This window comes from Phaenicophaeus curvirostris, chromosome 1 (assembly GCF_032191515.1).
Source record: "Phaenicophaeus curvirostris isolate KB17595 chromosome 1, BPBGC_Pcur_1.0, whole genome shotgun sequence".
NCBI classification, from domain to species: domain Eukaryota; kingdom Metazoa; phylum Chordata; class Aves; order Cuculiformes; family Cuculidae; genus Phaenicophaeus; species Phaenicophaeus curvirostris.
This window is the reverse complement of record NC_091392.1, coordinates 25,350,489-25,363,596: the sequence shown is the minus strand read 5'-3', so window position 1 is coordinate 25,363,596 and position 13,108 is coordinate 25,350,489. Positions and strand designations below refer to the sequence as shown.

The 13,108-nt window shown below is 38.5% G+C and overlaps 1 protein-coding gene across 1 annotated transcript in view; it reads right to left on the bottom strand.

Annotated features, from left to right (window-relative positions):
- Window positions 1-13,108, bottom strand: part of ANKRD26 (ankyrin repeat domain containing 26) — a 50,509-nt gene that overhangs the window by 23,670 nt on the left and 13,731 nt on the right. The window contains exons 10-20 of the mRNA XM_069850933.1: window positions 11,787-12,757; window positions 10,943-11,072; window positions 9,635-9,696; window positions 8,441-8,552; window positions 7,639-7,721; window positions 4,981-5,976; window positions 3,934-4,160; window positions 2,975-3,118; window positions 2,005-2,038; window positions 1,656-1,794; window positions 340-553 (exon numbers count right to left, since the gene is read on the bottom strand). Coding sequence (XP_069707034.1) covers window positions 340-553; window positions 1,656-1,794; window positions 2,005-2,038; window positions 2,975-3,118; window positions 3,934-4,160; window positions 4,981-5,976; window positions 7,639-7,721; window positions 8,441-8,552; window positions 9,635-9,696; window positions 10,943-11,072; window positions 11,787-12,757 — 3,112 coding nt within the window. The remainder of the gene's footprint in view (window positions 1-339; window positions 554-1,655; window positions 1,795-2,004; window positions 2,039-2,974; window positions 3,119-3,933; window positions 4,161-4,980; window positions 5,977-7,638; window positions 7,722-8,440; window positions 8,553-9,634; window positions 9,697-10,942; window positions 11,073-11,786; window positions 12,758-13,108) is intronic.

Sequence of the window (13,108 nt, the reverse complement as noted above, 5' to 3'; positions counted from 1 at the left end):
TAGTATTATAAACCAACAGAAGCTGCAAAGACAAAAATCAAAAAAATACATCTCACACAAATCTCTCTGATGCATCTCATTTTCCCAAACATACTCTCTTGTTCTCATCTTGCTATTAAAATAAGTTAATAAAACATCATGAAGATTCTACAAGGAAGTATTATCTAGGCATTTATTCCCCCTGGTATTATGTCCTTTACAGCATGACACGCTAATAGGATTCAAAAATCCAAACGCAAAAGACAAGAAACTTCTCATCCTATTGCCTGTACCACTAGCATCTTCTGGTACATTAACACTTGACAAGATAATGCATGATCAGAATGCAAAGCTACATACTTAAGGCTTTGGATATCACTTTTCCATTCCACTTCTTGGTGAGCCAATATGGATTTCAAATCTTGAGTCTCTTCCATCATTAATTGTGACTCCTCCTTTTCACTCTCCAATTTCCTTACTTCCCTGCAGAGAGCTGTATACCGGTTCTTTTCACGTTCTATTACCTGCTCATATTCAAGAAGCATGTTTTGAATTTTCAACAAAACAGCAGAACCTATTTTGAGATAGAAAAGACACAAAGCTGCACATCAGCATAAATACTTTAAAATGTATAAATTATTTAATGCTTTGCTGTACTCGGGGTAGGTGGCAAGGTTTTGATAGTGGGAATATTATAAGTAGTGGGGGAGAAGTCTCTGAGAAGAGGCCAGGGGCTGCCCTGTTCTGGACACATGGAATTCCAACAGACCCACTGTAGGGCACAGCTGAGCCTCAGCCATGCTGGTGGCACCTCAGGGATATCTTATTTAAGAAAAGGCAAAAACATCACACAGGCAGAGAAGGGGAAAAGAATGGGAAAAACAGTCCCGTGAACACCTAGGCCCACGAAGGAGCAGGAGGAAGTGCTCCAGGTGCCAGAGCAGAGATTCTCCTGCAGCTGACAGGGACACCATGGTAGAACATGTGTTTTCCTGCAGCCCCTGGAGAGGACCATGTTGGAGCAGATTGCCACAATTCTGTGCTGTGGAGGACCCCATGTCAGAGCACATATCCAAAGCCTGAAGGAGCTGTGGCCCATTGAGAGCCCAAGCTGAAGCAGATTTTCCCTGAAGGACTGCAGCCCTTGAAGGGACTCATGGAGCAGGGAGAAAGTGTGAGGAAAAAACGGCAAAAGGAAACTGCTGTGTCCTGACTGCAGACCCTGTCTCCCTGCACTGCTTGGGGAAGAGCAGGGGAGCTGGGAGTGAAGGAGAGAAGTTGAACTTGAGACAGGGCAGTGGGGAAGCATTCTTTTAAGTTTTTTGTTTCTCACTATTCAAATGTATTTTAATTGACAACAAATTAAGCTAAGTTTCCCCAAGTGGAGTTTGTTTTGCCTGTGACAGTAACTGGTAAGTTAGCCCTGCCTTGCAAGAACCCGCTTCTCCAGCTCTGACTAGACAGAGGATCAGTGATAAACTAAGGCATATTTGCTAACAATACAAGCAAACATCTAAAGTTCAGTGAGATAATTTCACATCTTTTGAGGGAGAACTCTGATCATAAAGAAATGTAAGAACAAAACATAAAACTAAAATACCAAGGAATGCATACAAAGAAATTATGTTTTAAAAGAGGAACTTGTAATAGCTGAAGACAGTCACTTGAAAACATACCTGTATGATCCACACTAAGCTGTTCCAACAGCAACACAGCTTCTTTGTAGGCTGAAGTTGGTAATTCGACATCCTCTGAAGTTGTGTCAGAGGAGTGAGTTAAATCGAGGTCATCAGTTACATCCATCCGTATGCTAACCTAAAAACAATACAGTATTTTCTGTATAATAACCACATAGTATTAGAGATCATTACAAATACATGAATGATTCACTGTAATTCACAGCCCATAGATTTGGCTCAAATATGATAAAGTTGCATACTAGCAGTAATTTGTGCATCTGGCTGATTGCTAATGTTCCCATCTAAGCAATTAAAAGCCAATACAAGCTATTTAACTTTACAGTACCTTGTTCTTTTCACCTCCTGTTTTTGCTGCAGGTCTGGAAAACAGAAATATATTTCAGTATTGGAATGCTTATACTGCATTATGAACAACACGTAAAGTTGCTCTGAAAACCTAATTTCAGAAATGAATTAAACTAAAATTTAATGTAAGAATTTTGTTAGATGTAGTTGAAGAATGAAAAAACATTCTGTACTATTATGTCCATTGGAAGGCTATTTTTTCCACAAGATACTAAGCAAATAGTTGAAGTAAATGCACTTCACTCAAAGTGATAGGAATCTTACAGCTACAGATATGTAGATATAGAGATACGAAGTTACCTGCATTACCTATTTAATACTAGAGGTTTAGCTCTCTTCAATATCGAGAACTCTTCTCCTACAGGTCAAAGAAACACAATTTTGGATTCTCTATTGTACTAGGGCTCGCTGGGATGGAGTTAATTTTCTCCATCGCAGCCCCCACCGTGCTGTGAGTTAGTGTTGACAGCACACACCAGAGTTTTAGCTGTTGCTCAACAGTACTTGTACAGTGTCAACACCTTCTGTTTCGCATTTCAGGTCACACAAGTAAGTGCAGAGTGGACAAGAAGTTTGGAAGGGACGCACCCTGGGGGAGGGGGAAAGGGCACAAAATCTGAGATGCCTTTATTGAAAGAGTAATTTTCCTCTTTTATAAGTCTCTCCTCTTCTATTTTAAAGATGTAATATATATATTTACACATGTGCACACACTCAGGTACTTATTCAGAATCTGTGTATATGTGACCTTATCATTACATTGGCTAATACATTCAAAGCATTCTAGGCAAAAAAACCAAAAACAGAAGTGTTCTTAAACACAAAGGGCACCAGCCAGTATCGTCACAAGAATCACTGTACATACTAGGTTTACAAACCTAACTTTTAGCTTTCAGGTCAATTTTTATCATTAAGTAAGTTTTATTTATAACATTCCTTATATACAGTACCTTCCTTCATCTTGAGAAGTTTCACTGTAAGTGCTATCATCCAGTACTTGATTCCTACCGGAAGAGCTCTTCTGCTGATTAGCCTTCTGCTTTGAAGTCCATCTTCTATTTTTCTTTGCAACTTTAGCATTCGAGGCAAATTTACTACAGTAAACAGAAAAAAGAAATCACCAATTGAGTAGCTTTATGGAAAACATTTCAGTGAAACAGATACACTTAAGATATGTCCAGAAAAAAATGAGATGAAAAATATCTATGATAAAACACAAACTTCACTCCAAAGATCATGGAGTATTTAGAAAACCTCCCTTAGGAACGAGTGACAATTGTGGAATCTGAGCAGGATTCAGGTAAGCTGGAATATACCTAATATCCCCATGAGAAGAAGTATTTAGAGAAGAAAATCCTTTCAAGGACAGGAAAAAACTCCTGCCTAGGGTTCCACTAAAACATCTGTGCCTTCTTCAAATTTTCAAGATTGGTTTGGTAATATCATCTCTTCCCTCTCCCTGACAAAAAGCATCCGAATTTAATGAAAATACCAAATACATGGAGATAACTAAAATCCTATAGAAAAGAAAGAAAGAAGAATAAACTACAAGTTCCTACTTTTCTTTTCTGGATGGACAATTCCTACAAAAAATCACTTTTTTTTCCAGCCTTTAACCTCAGTTTTGAAGACACATTTTGTCACAGTACTGACAAGGAAATGCACAGGAATTTGGTTTATTTTTTTTTTTCTTTATTTTTTTAAGGAGGCAATAAATTTGAACAGGCAATAAATTACGATATGAGGTTTCTTTAAAAAACTGTTTTACTTAAACGTTTGAGACGTAGCAGACTACTCAGTATGGATTTCAGCACTTAAGTAAGTACTTCAACTACTACAACATTAGAAAACTTAAAAGATGCTTAAACAGTACTACAAATAAGAATTAGCAATTATTTCCTTAGTTTACCCTTTCATTGGCATTTTAATCAATCTTGGTCTCTCCTCAGATGAGAAATTCTTCTTGTCTTTTTCTTCTATAATGTTTTTATTCTCCATTTCCGAACCATCATTATTCCTTAGACTAAGCTCTTGTTTCATTTGCTCATTAGTAATGTTGCCTGGTGGTGTAATTAATTTATCAAGATCTTCCTGTTTTGTCACATCCTGTGTTTTGAAACTTTTTTCCTTCTCAACCTACAAAAAGAAACTTAAGCTTCATATATTTCTTATCATTTCTAGTAAAGAGAAATACCACATTGGAGACTGAATAATTCAGTTTACCTCTGAAACAATGGAAAATGAAATAATTTATATAGAGAAGCATTTTCACGAAATTACACTACAAAGTGTATTGTCATTGAAAGTAACATGAATTCATTAATGATTAAAGATACAACAAAAACACAGCCTTTAGAAAGGAAATGATACCATATCTTAAAACATGAACAAAAAAGTGGAAGTGTTACTCATGGACAAAGAATTAGAAGGACTGCACAATGTTAGTCGTAAAAACAAACAAACAAAAAAATCAAGCTACTGCTTTCTTAATTGGGGGGGTGTGGTGGTGGTGGAGGGGATTCCAAACTCACAAGCAGGAAGTGTCACAGCAAACAGGAATTTTAGTGAAGGGCAATGAAGACACAACATGCAGAAATCACAGCAAATGAATAGATTAGTCAAGACCCTGTTCAGAAGCTATTTTCATTTTTTGATTCAGAATTAGAACTGATGTAATTGCATGTGTTTTCTTTTCATGGCAATGAACTGACAACTACTTACACTGGAACTGAGTGCCACCTGTTGTTAAACTGGAACAATAATGCATTCTGTGTTTTCCAAAAATGGGAAAAACTACAGTTGTCCACCGCTCTCCTTATTTATAAGCAATGTATTTCCATCAAGACAAAACCCAATTTGCACAAAGCCTCTTTCTTTAATGATTAATAGCTAAAGTGAACAGGACCATTGATATGGAGAAAGACTAAAGAATAAGGACTAAGAGGTGAACTTCTACCTCTTTTTGGAGCTGTGCCTTCTCTTTCTCCAAAGTCCAGAATGCTATTTGCAGCATTCCTACCTTACTCTCAAATCTTTCCAGATCTTGTTTTAGTTCTTCATCAAGATTTCCTTTCAGCATGTCACGTGACTGCTCAGCATTTGCAAAAATATTTTCAACTTCTGTTTCTCCTATGTTACTATTATTGATAAAAGAGTCCCTGGGAACCTCACCATTAAATCTAGAGTCTTTTCCAAGTTTTCTTTCCGTTATAAAAAGAGCTTTTTCATCACTTGTATAAAGAGGTCTTATTTTAGGAAGAGTATTAGAAATGTCATCCAAAATACTTGTTTTTAAGCTATGTCTCAGAGAGTATTCAGGACTTTCCTCCACATTTCTACTACTTCCATTTTCTCTCTCTTCCATTTCCATAGCAGGCATTTTGTTTTCCTCTCCTTTTGGTAGAGGGACCTTTGAATTATCTGTATCATTTCTGTTGTCTTCTTCATCTGTACTCCAGGTATCTTCCACATTTGCATTTAAGTTCTTTTGATCAGGAAGGACACTAAGACTCGGAATAACAATTTCCATTTTGGGTACTTTTCCACCTAGCGTAAGTTTAGCATCTCCAAATTCACCTTTATTTTCTAACTTATTACTTGACTCTGTCACACGAGATGAAAGTACATGAGAAATCTTCAATTCTTCACTGAAGCCTTCTTCAGACATTGCTTCCACAAGGGAAGGAGTTTTCCCAGTTTCATTAATTTCACCGAACAGCTGCTTCAGCTCCGCTGTAATGTTTTTAAAATTTGCTTTCAATTCTCTTTTCTCATTTGCAACCCACATTCTTTCATATCTTTCTTCCCAAGGTTTTGGACTTAACAGCTTGCCAGCACTGAGTGACTCCCCACCTTCTGCTATGGCTTCCTGATGTGAAATTTCTGCTCTTTCAGTCTGATTTTCATGTGCTGTGTTTTCTGTCAAGTTGGTAGTTTCTATAATATGTTTATCCTTAAGTAAACAGGTACAGACAGAAAAATTAACACGAAAAAGGAAGTTATAGTTAATCTATGTAGTTTCCGTTGCAAATTCATCCTATCTTGTAACAGAAATAATAGAAATAAGGTATTTTTGAAAGCAATTTTTGTCATAAAAATCAAGGGATACTAAACTAAAGGTTCACCGATTCATCATTTTTTAAAAAACAGAACTTACTTTAGAGCTAACAGTCCTTCTTGGATTAGATTTGTCTGGACATTAGGGTTGCTTTTACCTTTTAGCCTGCCTGCTTTCTGTAACTGGTGGCATTTGTCACAAAGCAATCTATTTTTTCATGTTTTATTGCTTTAGTACCATTTTTCATTATAACTACCTATGTTTTTTCACCCTCCTTTCTCCATTATTCCCTACTGTCTGGCATTCTACAGTCCCCAGCCAGCTAAGCCAACACAATGAATGAAGATGACAAGCCTTTTACTGTCCACCACATGGAGAATTGGCTAAGTTAGCGTTATTACTTCACCCAAGAATCAGAAATATTAAATTCAATTCCAAGCTCCAAAGTACAGCATTTATTTGGGGAACCTGCCCATCCCTTTCCTAATCCCCAAAATCAGGAACTCAAGCTTGTATGAAAACTGCACCATGCCTCAACCCCCCCCAGTCTCCTCACATCCCTGAGTCCATGCTCCATTCCTCAACAGTTCTTGCTGCTCCTATCATGTGCCATACTCCTCTCAAAATGCTCCCTCCCCACAGGCCTCCTTAGCCCATGGTGCCTTCTAAAGAGGGCCCACAGCCTTGGTGTTCCAGTGGGATAAGACCATCCAACTCCTCACTCACTTTTCTCACTAGCCAGTCCCTTTTCTCCCTCTGCAAAAATGCCTTTAAGAACAGGGAAGGAGCATCTCAACCAGCCCCTGTCTCAGCCTCTCCATTCTTCATTGCCCAACTACTACCACCTCCCAATCAGCTCAAGTTCTGTGCTCTGCATGTTAAAACTAAGCATGACCCTCTTTCACAATGCTCAGGCATGAGGTGGAAATAATTTGCTCCACTGTACCTTGAGGTGCTACAGAAGACTGCAGACCCCTCTATCCAGCCCTGTTCGCTATGCTCAACACAAGCAGGATATCTGCTTTATTTCCTGCTAGAATGCCCTTGGGGAAAAAAAAATCCCTTTTCAAACACTGAACACAGCCAAACAAGCTCATATTTTTCAGAGACAGGGAAAGCATCAGAAAAGTCACCAGATTTCAAGGTTTTATGTTCAATCTTTCTCTTATGAAAAGGAAGACTAGGCACATTTAATCAAGCAGATCAGCATACTATGAACAAATCTCTCTCTTCGCCTGAATATGCATTTTATATAGAGGAAAAAAAACCAAACCCAAACCAACCTGCAGTTTCTCAGCACTGCACAAAAGAAAAAACACTGGTCAAAATTTAAGCAAACCAGGTAGAAACAAATCAGTATAACAGCGAGTATCCAATATAATGACAAGGAGTTTATCTCACCATAAAAAGATTGTATGCAACTTTACTGTAATACAACCTCTATTTACAGGACTCTCCCTTCAACATTATACACTGAATACTAAGTTTGCTTTTTCTTTAGTGTATAATACAGTTTACCAATTCAGACTCTAATTCAAAATATTTTGTTTTACATACTTGGACCCCACAGTTTTCCATAACATCCTTAATGTCTTCTTTTTCAGTTGATGGTGACATATGAAAGGTCGATCCTGTTTCACCTACAGTGGAAAAACATATTTTTAAAACCAGCATGACTTAATATAACTTATTTACACCTACAGTGTACCTTGAATCGCCATATTTTTGAGAAAACTCTTAACACAAAATAAATCATCCCTCAAATTTGTGAGTCTCTGGAGGTAAAATAATACAGATTTAAGATGCAGCGGTGTAAACTCCTTTCTTCCAGGGTATTTTACTTTTCAATGTATAAAGGAAATGTGCTGAAAATCACCATAAATGGTCACAAATAAAGCATTCTTGCTTCTTAAGGTTGTGTGATCTGTCTCTTCATGTGCATTTATACAAGCGTGCCATCAACGTTCATTCAGGGCAAACCGCAACATGCATGCAGCTTCCTACCACACAGCTTGGTATGTGCTTAAAAGATAAAAGTATTTTGTGCTATGAGAGTTATTACACCTTTCCTGAGGTACATGCAACACAGACTGAATAATCTTTTCTAGTTGACTGTATCTACCTGAAAATTGGATAAAAGCAGACCTGCCAGCACCCAGAGTTTTGTACTGGCCTTCTAAACATGAATTCACATTCTCTGTGCAGAGTATGAAGGTATCCTAATGTTTTTGATTCTGTCTCAGAGCTCAGACACTTTAAAATTAGGTACCATACTCCTATAATCAAAAGCAATCCAAACTCGTATTCAGTCTTGCCCATCGTGGTCAACAGTAAATTTTCCAGTCTACCAGGAAGTTACCATTGCCGTGTTCCCCGGAAACAATCTGTGAGTATGCTCCGTATTTGTCTCTAACAGGGAGAAACACACCAGACGATACTTTCCTCAGACCTTCAGAATCCGTCTGTATACCCTAAAACACATGCATGAGAATAGGTACAATTGCATTTTCAACTTATTTTTATGCAAAAAAACTCCTTCTATGACAATTTGCATAGCATGGTATCAAGTAAATGAGAGAAACAAAAGCCTTTGATAACACCCTTGGAAAGAACACTTCAAGACATAGTATATTGGAAAGAAATACAGCAGTTGAATGTATTTTCAGATCTTAGGCAAGAACCTCACAACTCATCTAAACTCTTTTGTCACGTTCATAAACCTTGACAAACTGGACAGCCACAAAAGAGAATTAACATAGTAACTTAAGATGTAGGTTGTGAATCAGTAATTGAAAGTCTGTGATGATTCAGCTTTTGTATTCAACTTGTACCTGACATTCAAGTTTGTGCTTATATTCCCTAGGTACGTATCTTGCAGTGGTGAGCGAACACACGCTACACCTGATAGCAACTGCAGTCTGGGTTGAACAAAGACTACCAAGACACAGTTTACAGAAACTAAGGCTACCAAAAAAATAATATATTAGCCTTTTTATTTTTAAGAAGGAGGTGGGGAACAGTTTTGTTTTCCTCACAAGAAAAGCCAGAGGGGGCTAGCAACAGACACTTCCTTCACTACAGTACACCTACAAAGTACATCTACAAAAGGTAGAGAGGATCTATTCAGAAGCAGCTTACTGTCTAGGTTGTAGATCTTAAAGGTAATCACTGACCAGGTCAGCAAAGTAGAGCTGCATGGTGAAAAAGCTACAATCCTGCCAGTCCCGGTGAAAAGCTCAGAGTATTTTAGCCAGCAAGAAACTTCACTGCTTCAATACTATTTTAGAAACCAAACTCAAAGGCTAGTTGCTATGGGACCCAAGTCATTAGCTTGACCTGCCTTCCTCCTAGTCCTAACTGAACAGCTGGTCTACAGCAGAAGTCTTTCAAGAGTCCTCAGTTACAAACATATGATAAAAGCAGGAAAAGAGGAAATAAGCCTCAACAGGAGGGCTCAAGACACAAACAAGTTCTCAAATCTACATCTTACTCCCACCCTCCCCTCTTGCCACCTCTATCTGGTGGGAACCCTCATGTACATCACAGAAGGTACCTCAGAATCCCAGGGAGACCCATCATCTTCCTCTTCCCCTGTTTCCACTGCAGGCAGGGCACCTACAAACAAGATAAGAAGTGAGACACTGAGTGTTTTTGTTTCAGTCTGCTTTTCCCCACCAGTCAAACCACGCATACAAAAGGTGCACAGTGCTTCCACTGCTGAGGACAAACTAAGAAGTGAGTGTCATCCAAGGCTATATTCACACCCAGCCACACTATGTTATTTCCTTTACACCACCATCTCCTTTTGCCTCCTTCCCAGACGATGGCTATGCACAACTGCTGACACAGCTACAAGCAACACCCTCAAACTCATAAAAGCCTTTTCTACCTCAGGGGGTTAAAATCCAAATCTCTTCTCTACCAGGGAAACAAAAGGCTCAGTGGGCTTCTGACTGAATTAGATTATCTTCATTTCTCCATTTTAAGCTACTCCATTAGGTAAAACTGATTCAGGATTCACTTATGTGGAAACATGCACACAAAGAAGGGGCCAAAGACCAGTGAGGGCATCCACCCCGGGAAAGGGCAACTGCTGGTTCCAACCAGCGCTCTGACTACTTGCACTATGCCAGATGCATGCTTGCAGTACAATACATAGAGACAGAAGAGCATGAATAGGGCACAATGCTTGAATACATCTGGTTCTGCCAGGCCCCCGTAGCATTTGCTCAGCAGCTACACATGCTCTGGTAACATCTATCACACCAAGCTACTCTCTGGAGATGGACAGTGGAAAATTTTTTCCATGTGATCTGAGACATGATGTGAGTATCAATGTGCTCAACTCTGAGCTGCCAATGTTTTCAAGCACACATAAGCATGGCACTGGAGAAACCTGCTACACTGTAAAACTGACAGTGAGGCACTGGAGCAGAATGACTTTCTCTCAGCTCTACTCAAGTTTTTCCCAGGCTTCAGCCAAGATCAATCGCAGCTTTTCAATCTGACAGTATAAGCCAGTAAGGGGAATACTACTGTCACACCCAAGACACTCTAGTCCTTCTCTTTTTCATCTGCACATTTTGTTGAGATGACTTCAGGGAGAACACAGTAACCAAAGCAAGAATGGCACTTGCTTTATATAGCATCCTTTGGAATCCAATGCCACAATTTCAGTTCCTCAAGAATGAATGAGAAGAAAGAAAAGCTGCTTTCCTTCTCTACCCATGACCACTAGGATTCAAAGGCAAGGGAAGAATTTGGTACCTCAGACGTCAATCACCGTTTTAGTTCATATACTGTGCATTAATATCTATGGAGGAAGAACTGGAATCTGTATTAACAAACTCATTTCTCTCACCAGCACTGTCTTTTGAAGCATTTTGAACTTGAAGACTATCATTACAAAGAGAATTTTTCACATCCTCAACAACTGCAGCTTGTAGCCCTTCACCAGTGTCATCCTTTTCCTGTTCCTCCTTCTCTTCTTCCTGTTCAGAGGATTCTCCCTAAAAGAGATTGACCAAAACAGCTGGAAAGCGCAACAAGCATCTTCTTTGCCATCCACTGATAACTTGAAGAATACTGTTCTTGTATTAAGACATAAGGGAAACTTTGTTAAGCTTCATTTTACAAGACCTTCAGTTTTAACATGGGAATCTATATGATCAGACAGCAATGCTTAATGGCCTAAATCTCACCCCTGGTTCTGCAAAAACCCTAAGAAGCACTTACACATGCCAGTTTAACTCTAGCTTCACCTAAGTTACGCCACTCCGGAACACATCCCTCCTTTGCCCCTACTTTGCCCCAAGGAAAATCATTAGATCATTAGTTTCCAGTTCTCAGTCTTATTCAAGCTTCAAATTTTTACTAAATGGTAGCAAATCTTCACAGATAAAATTTGTATGTACAACTAAGAAAAATTTAATTTATTCCGGAGAAAGTCTACTGCCTATTCTTTTTCCTGCAAACCCACTGTAATCAATAGAAAAAAATATTGCAAATACTGCCTCATATTATTCTTATACCTAAGAAACTGTTTTGGCTGGAAATAAAACATTTTCTAATAACCAGAAAGGATGATCAAAAGATGAACATACATGTGAAAAGTGAGTATTAACAGAAATCCAGTTTAGCATTTGTTTCTTATCTATATTACTCTTAAAAATATCCTTGTGACTGAATCATCCCTATATACTTACTTCAGCACTTGAGTGAAATGCTGCTCTTAAATTTTCTTGGTGCCTATATAAGAACAAGTTTTCACTTTCTTGTTTCAATGTTTCACACACTTTATCATCTACATGTTCAAGAATGACAGAGTTCAGTCTTTGACTTTCAAGCCCTGGGTTTTTGGCTGCTGACCGAGAATTACTAACACTTTCAAAGCCATCATCAAAACTTGACTTTTTCTCAAGACCACAACTTTCTGAGAGAGGCTGAGGTATCTCTTTTTTCCAGTCTGTCATTTTAGAGTCTGCAAAACAAGAGTCAGCATTTCTGTGAAACTTCTCCTGCATCATACTTTTCCTGTTCCAGCTTTCTTGTGTATCTTGCAAATTATTTAGATTTTGAAAGACAGCTTGTTTTGGTACTGACTTGCAAGATACTTCATTATTCATTCTTTTTGGAGACATGGAAGTTACATTTTCTTGCAACCCTTCATAACACCCAGCTATAAAAGACACAGGAGTATCAACAGATTCCTCCACATTCTCATCAAATTCTTGACTTATTTTATCATCATCACCACCACCACCACCACAGGCATCTTCAGTTCCACACCAAGCTTCCCCTTCACACTTAGCATTACTAAAATACTCCAATTTCTGATTAATTTCTCTTTTAGGTTCCGTTTTCTCCCCCTGCTCCTCCTCCACTATGTTATTAGATTGAGTTTCTTCATCTTCCAGATCTTCCTCCCCCTTTTCATCTTGAGTAAGATCTTCATCTTCCTCCTCTTCTTCCTCTTCCTCCTCCTCCTCACCTCCACTGTCATTTTCATCATCATCATCTTCCTCCTCCAATTCTTCTTCCTCCAAGTTGCTTGCATCCGAGACATCTTGATTCAACAATTCTTCACATCCTCCTTGGTTCAGGTTTGCACTGGACAGGTTTCTTTGTTTCAGGCTTTTCTTCGGTGACTTAGGACTTTGAATTCTAGAACCATCACCTTAAAGCATAAGAGAAGGAAAAACACCCGTGAACAAAAGGAGTTCTTCAAATCTCTACGGGCATGTTACCAGATTAAGACACAGGAGAAAAGTAATCTGGAGGATAGCTAAAGGAGGAACTAAAGGATGGCTAGAATGGAGGAAGAAGGACTTGACCAGGGACAAAGGTTTCAAAGGGGATTAATACCTTAACAATTCAACAAGACCTACTTTTTTTTCCCTGAAATGACTATGTGCTGTGTTTCCAAAATGCTACTTATTTACCATAGCAAAAAAAAATAAAATAAAAAATTTCAAAAGTAGACTTACTAACTAGTGGTTTTTTTACATATCAGTATACCATGCAATCT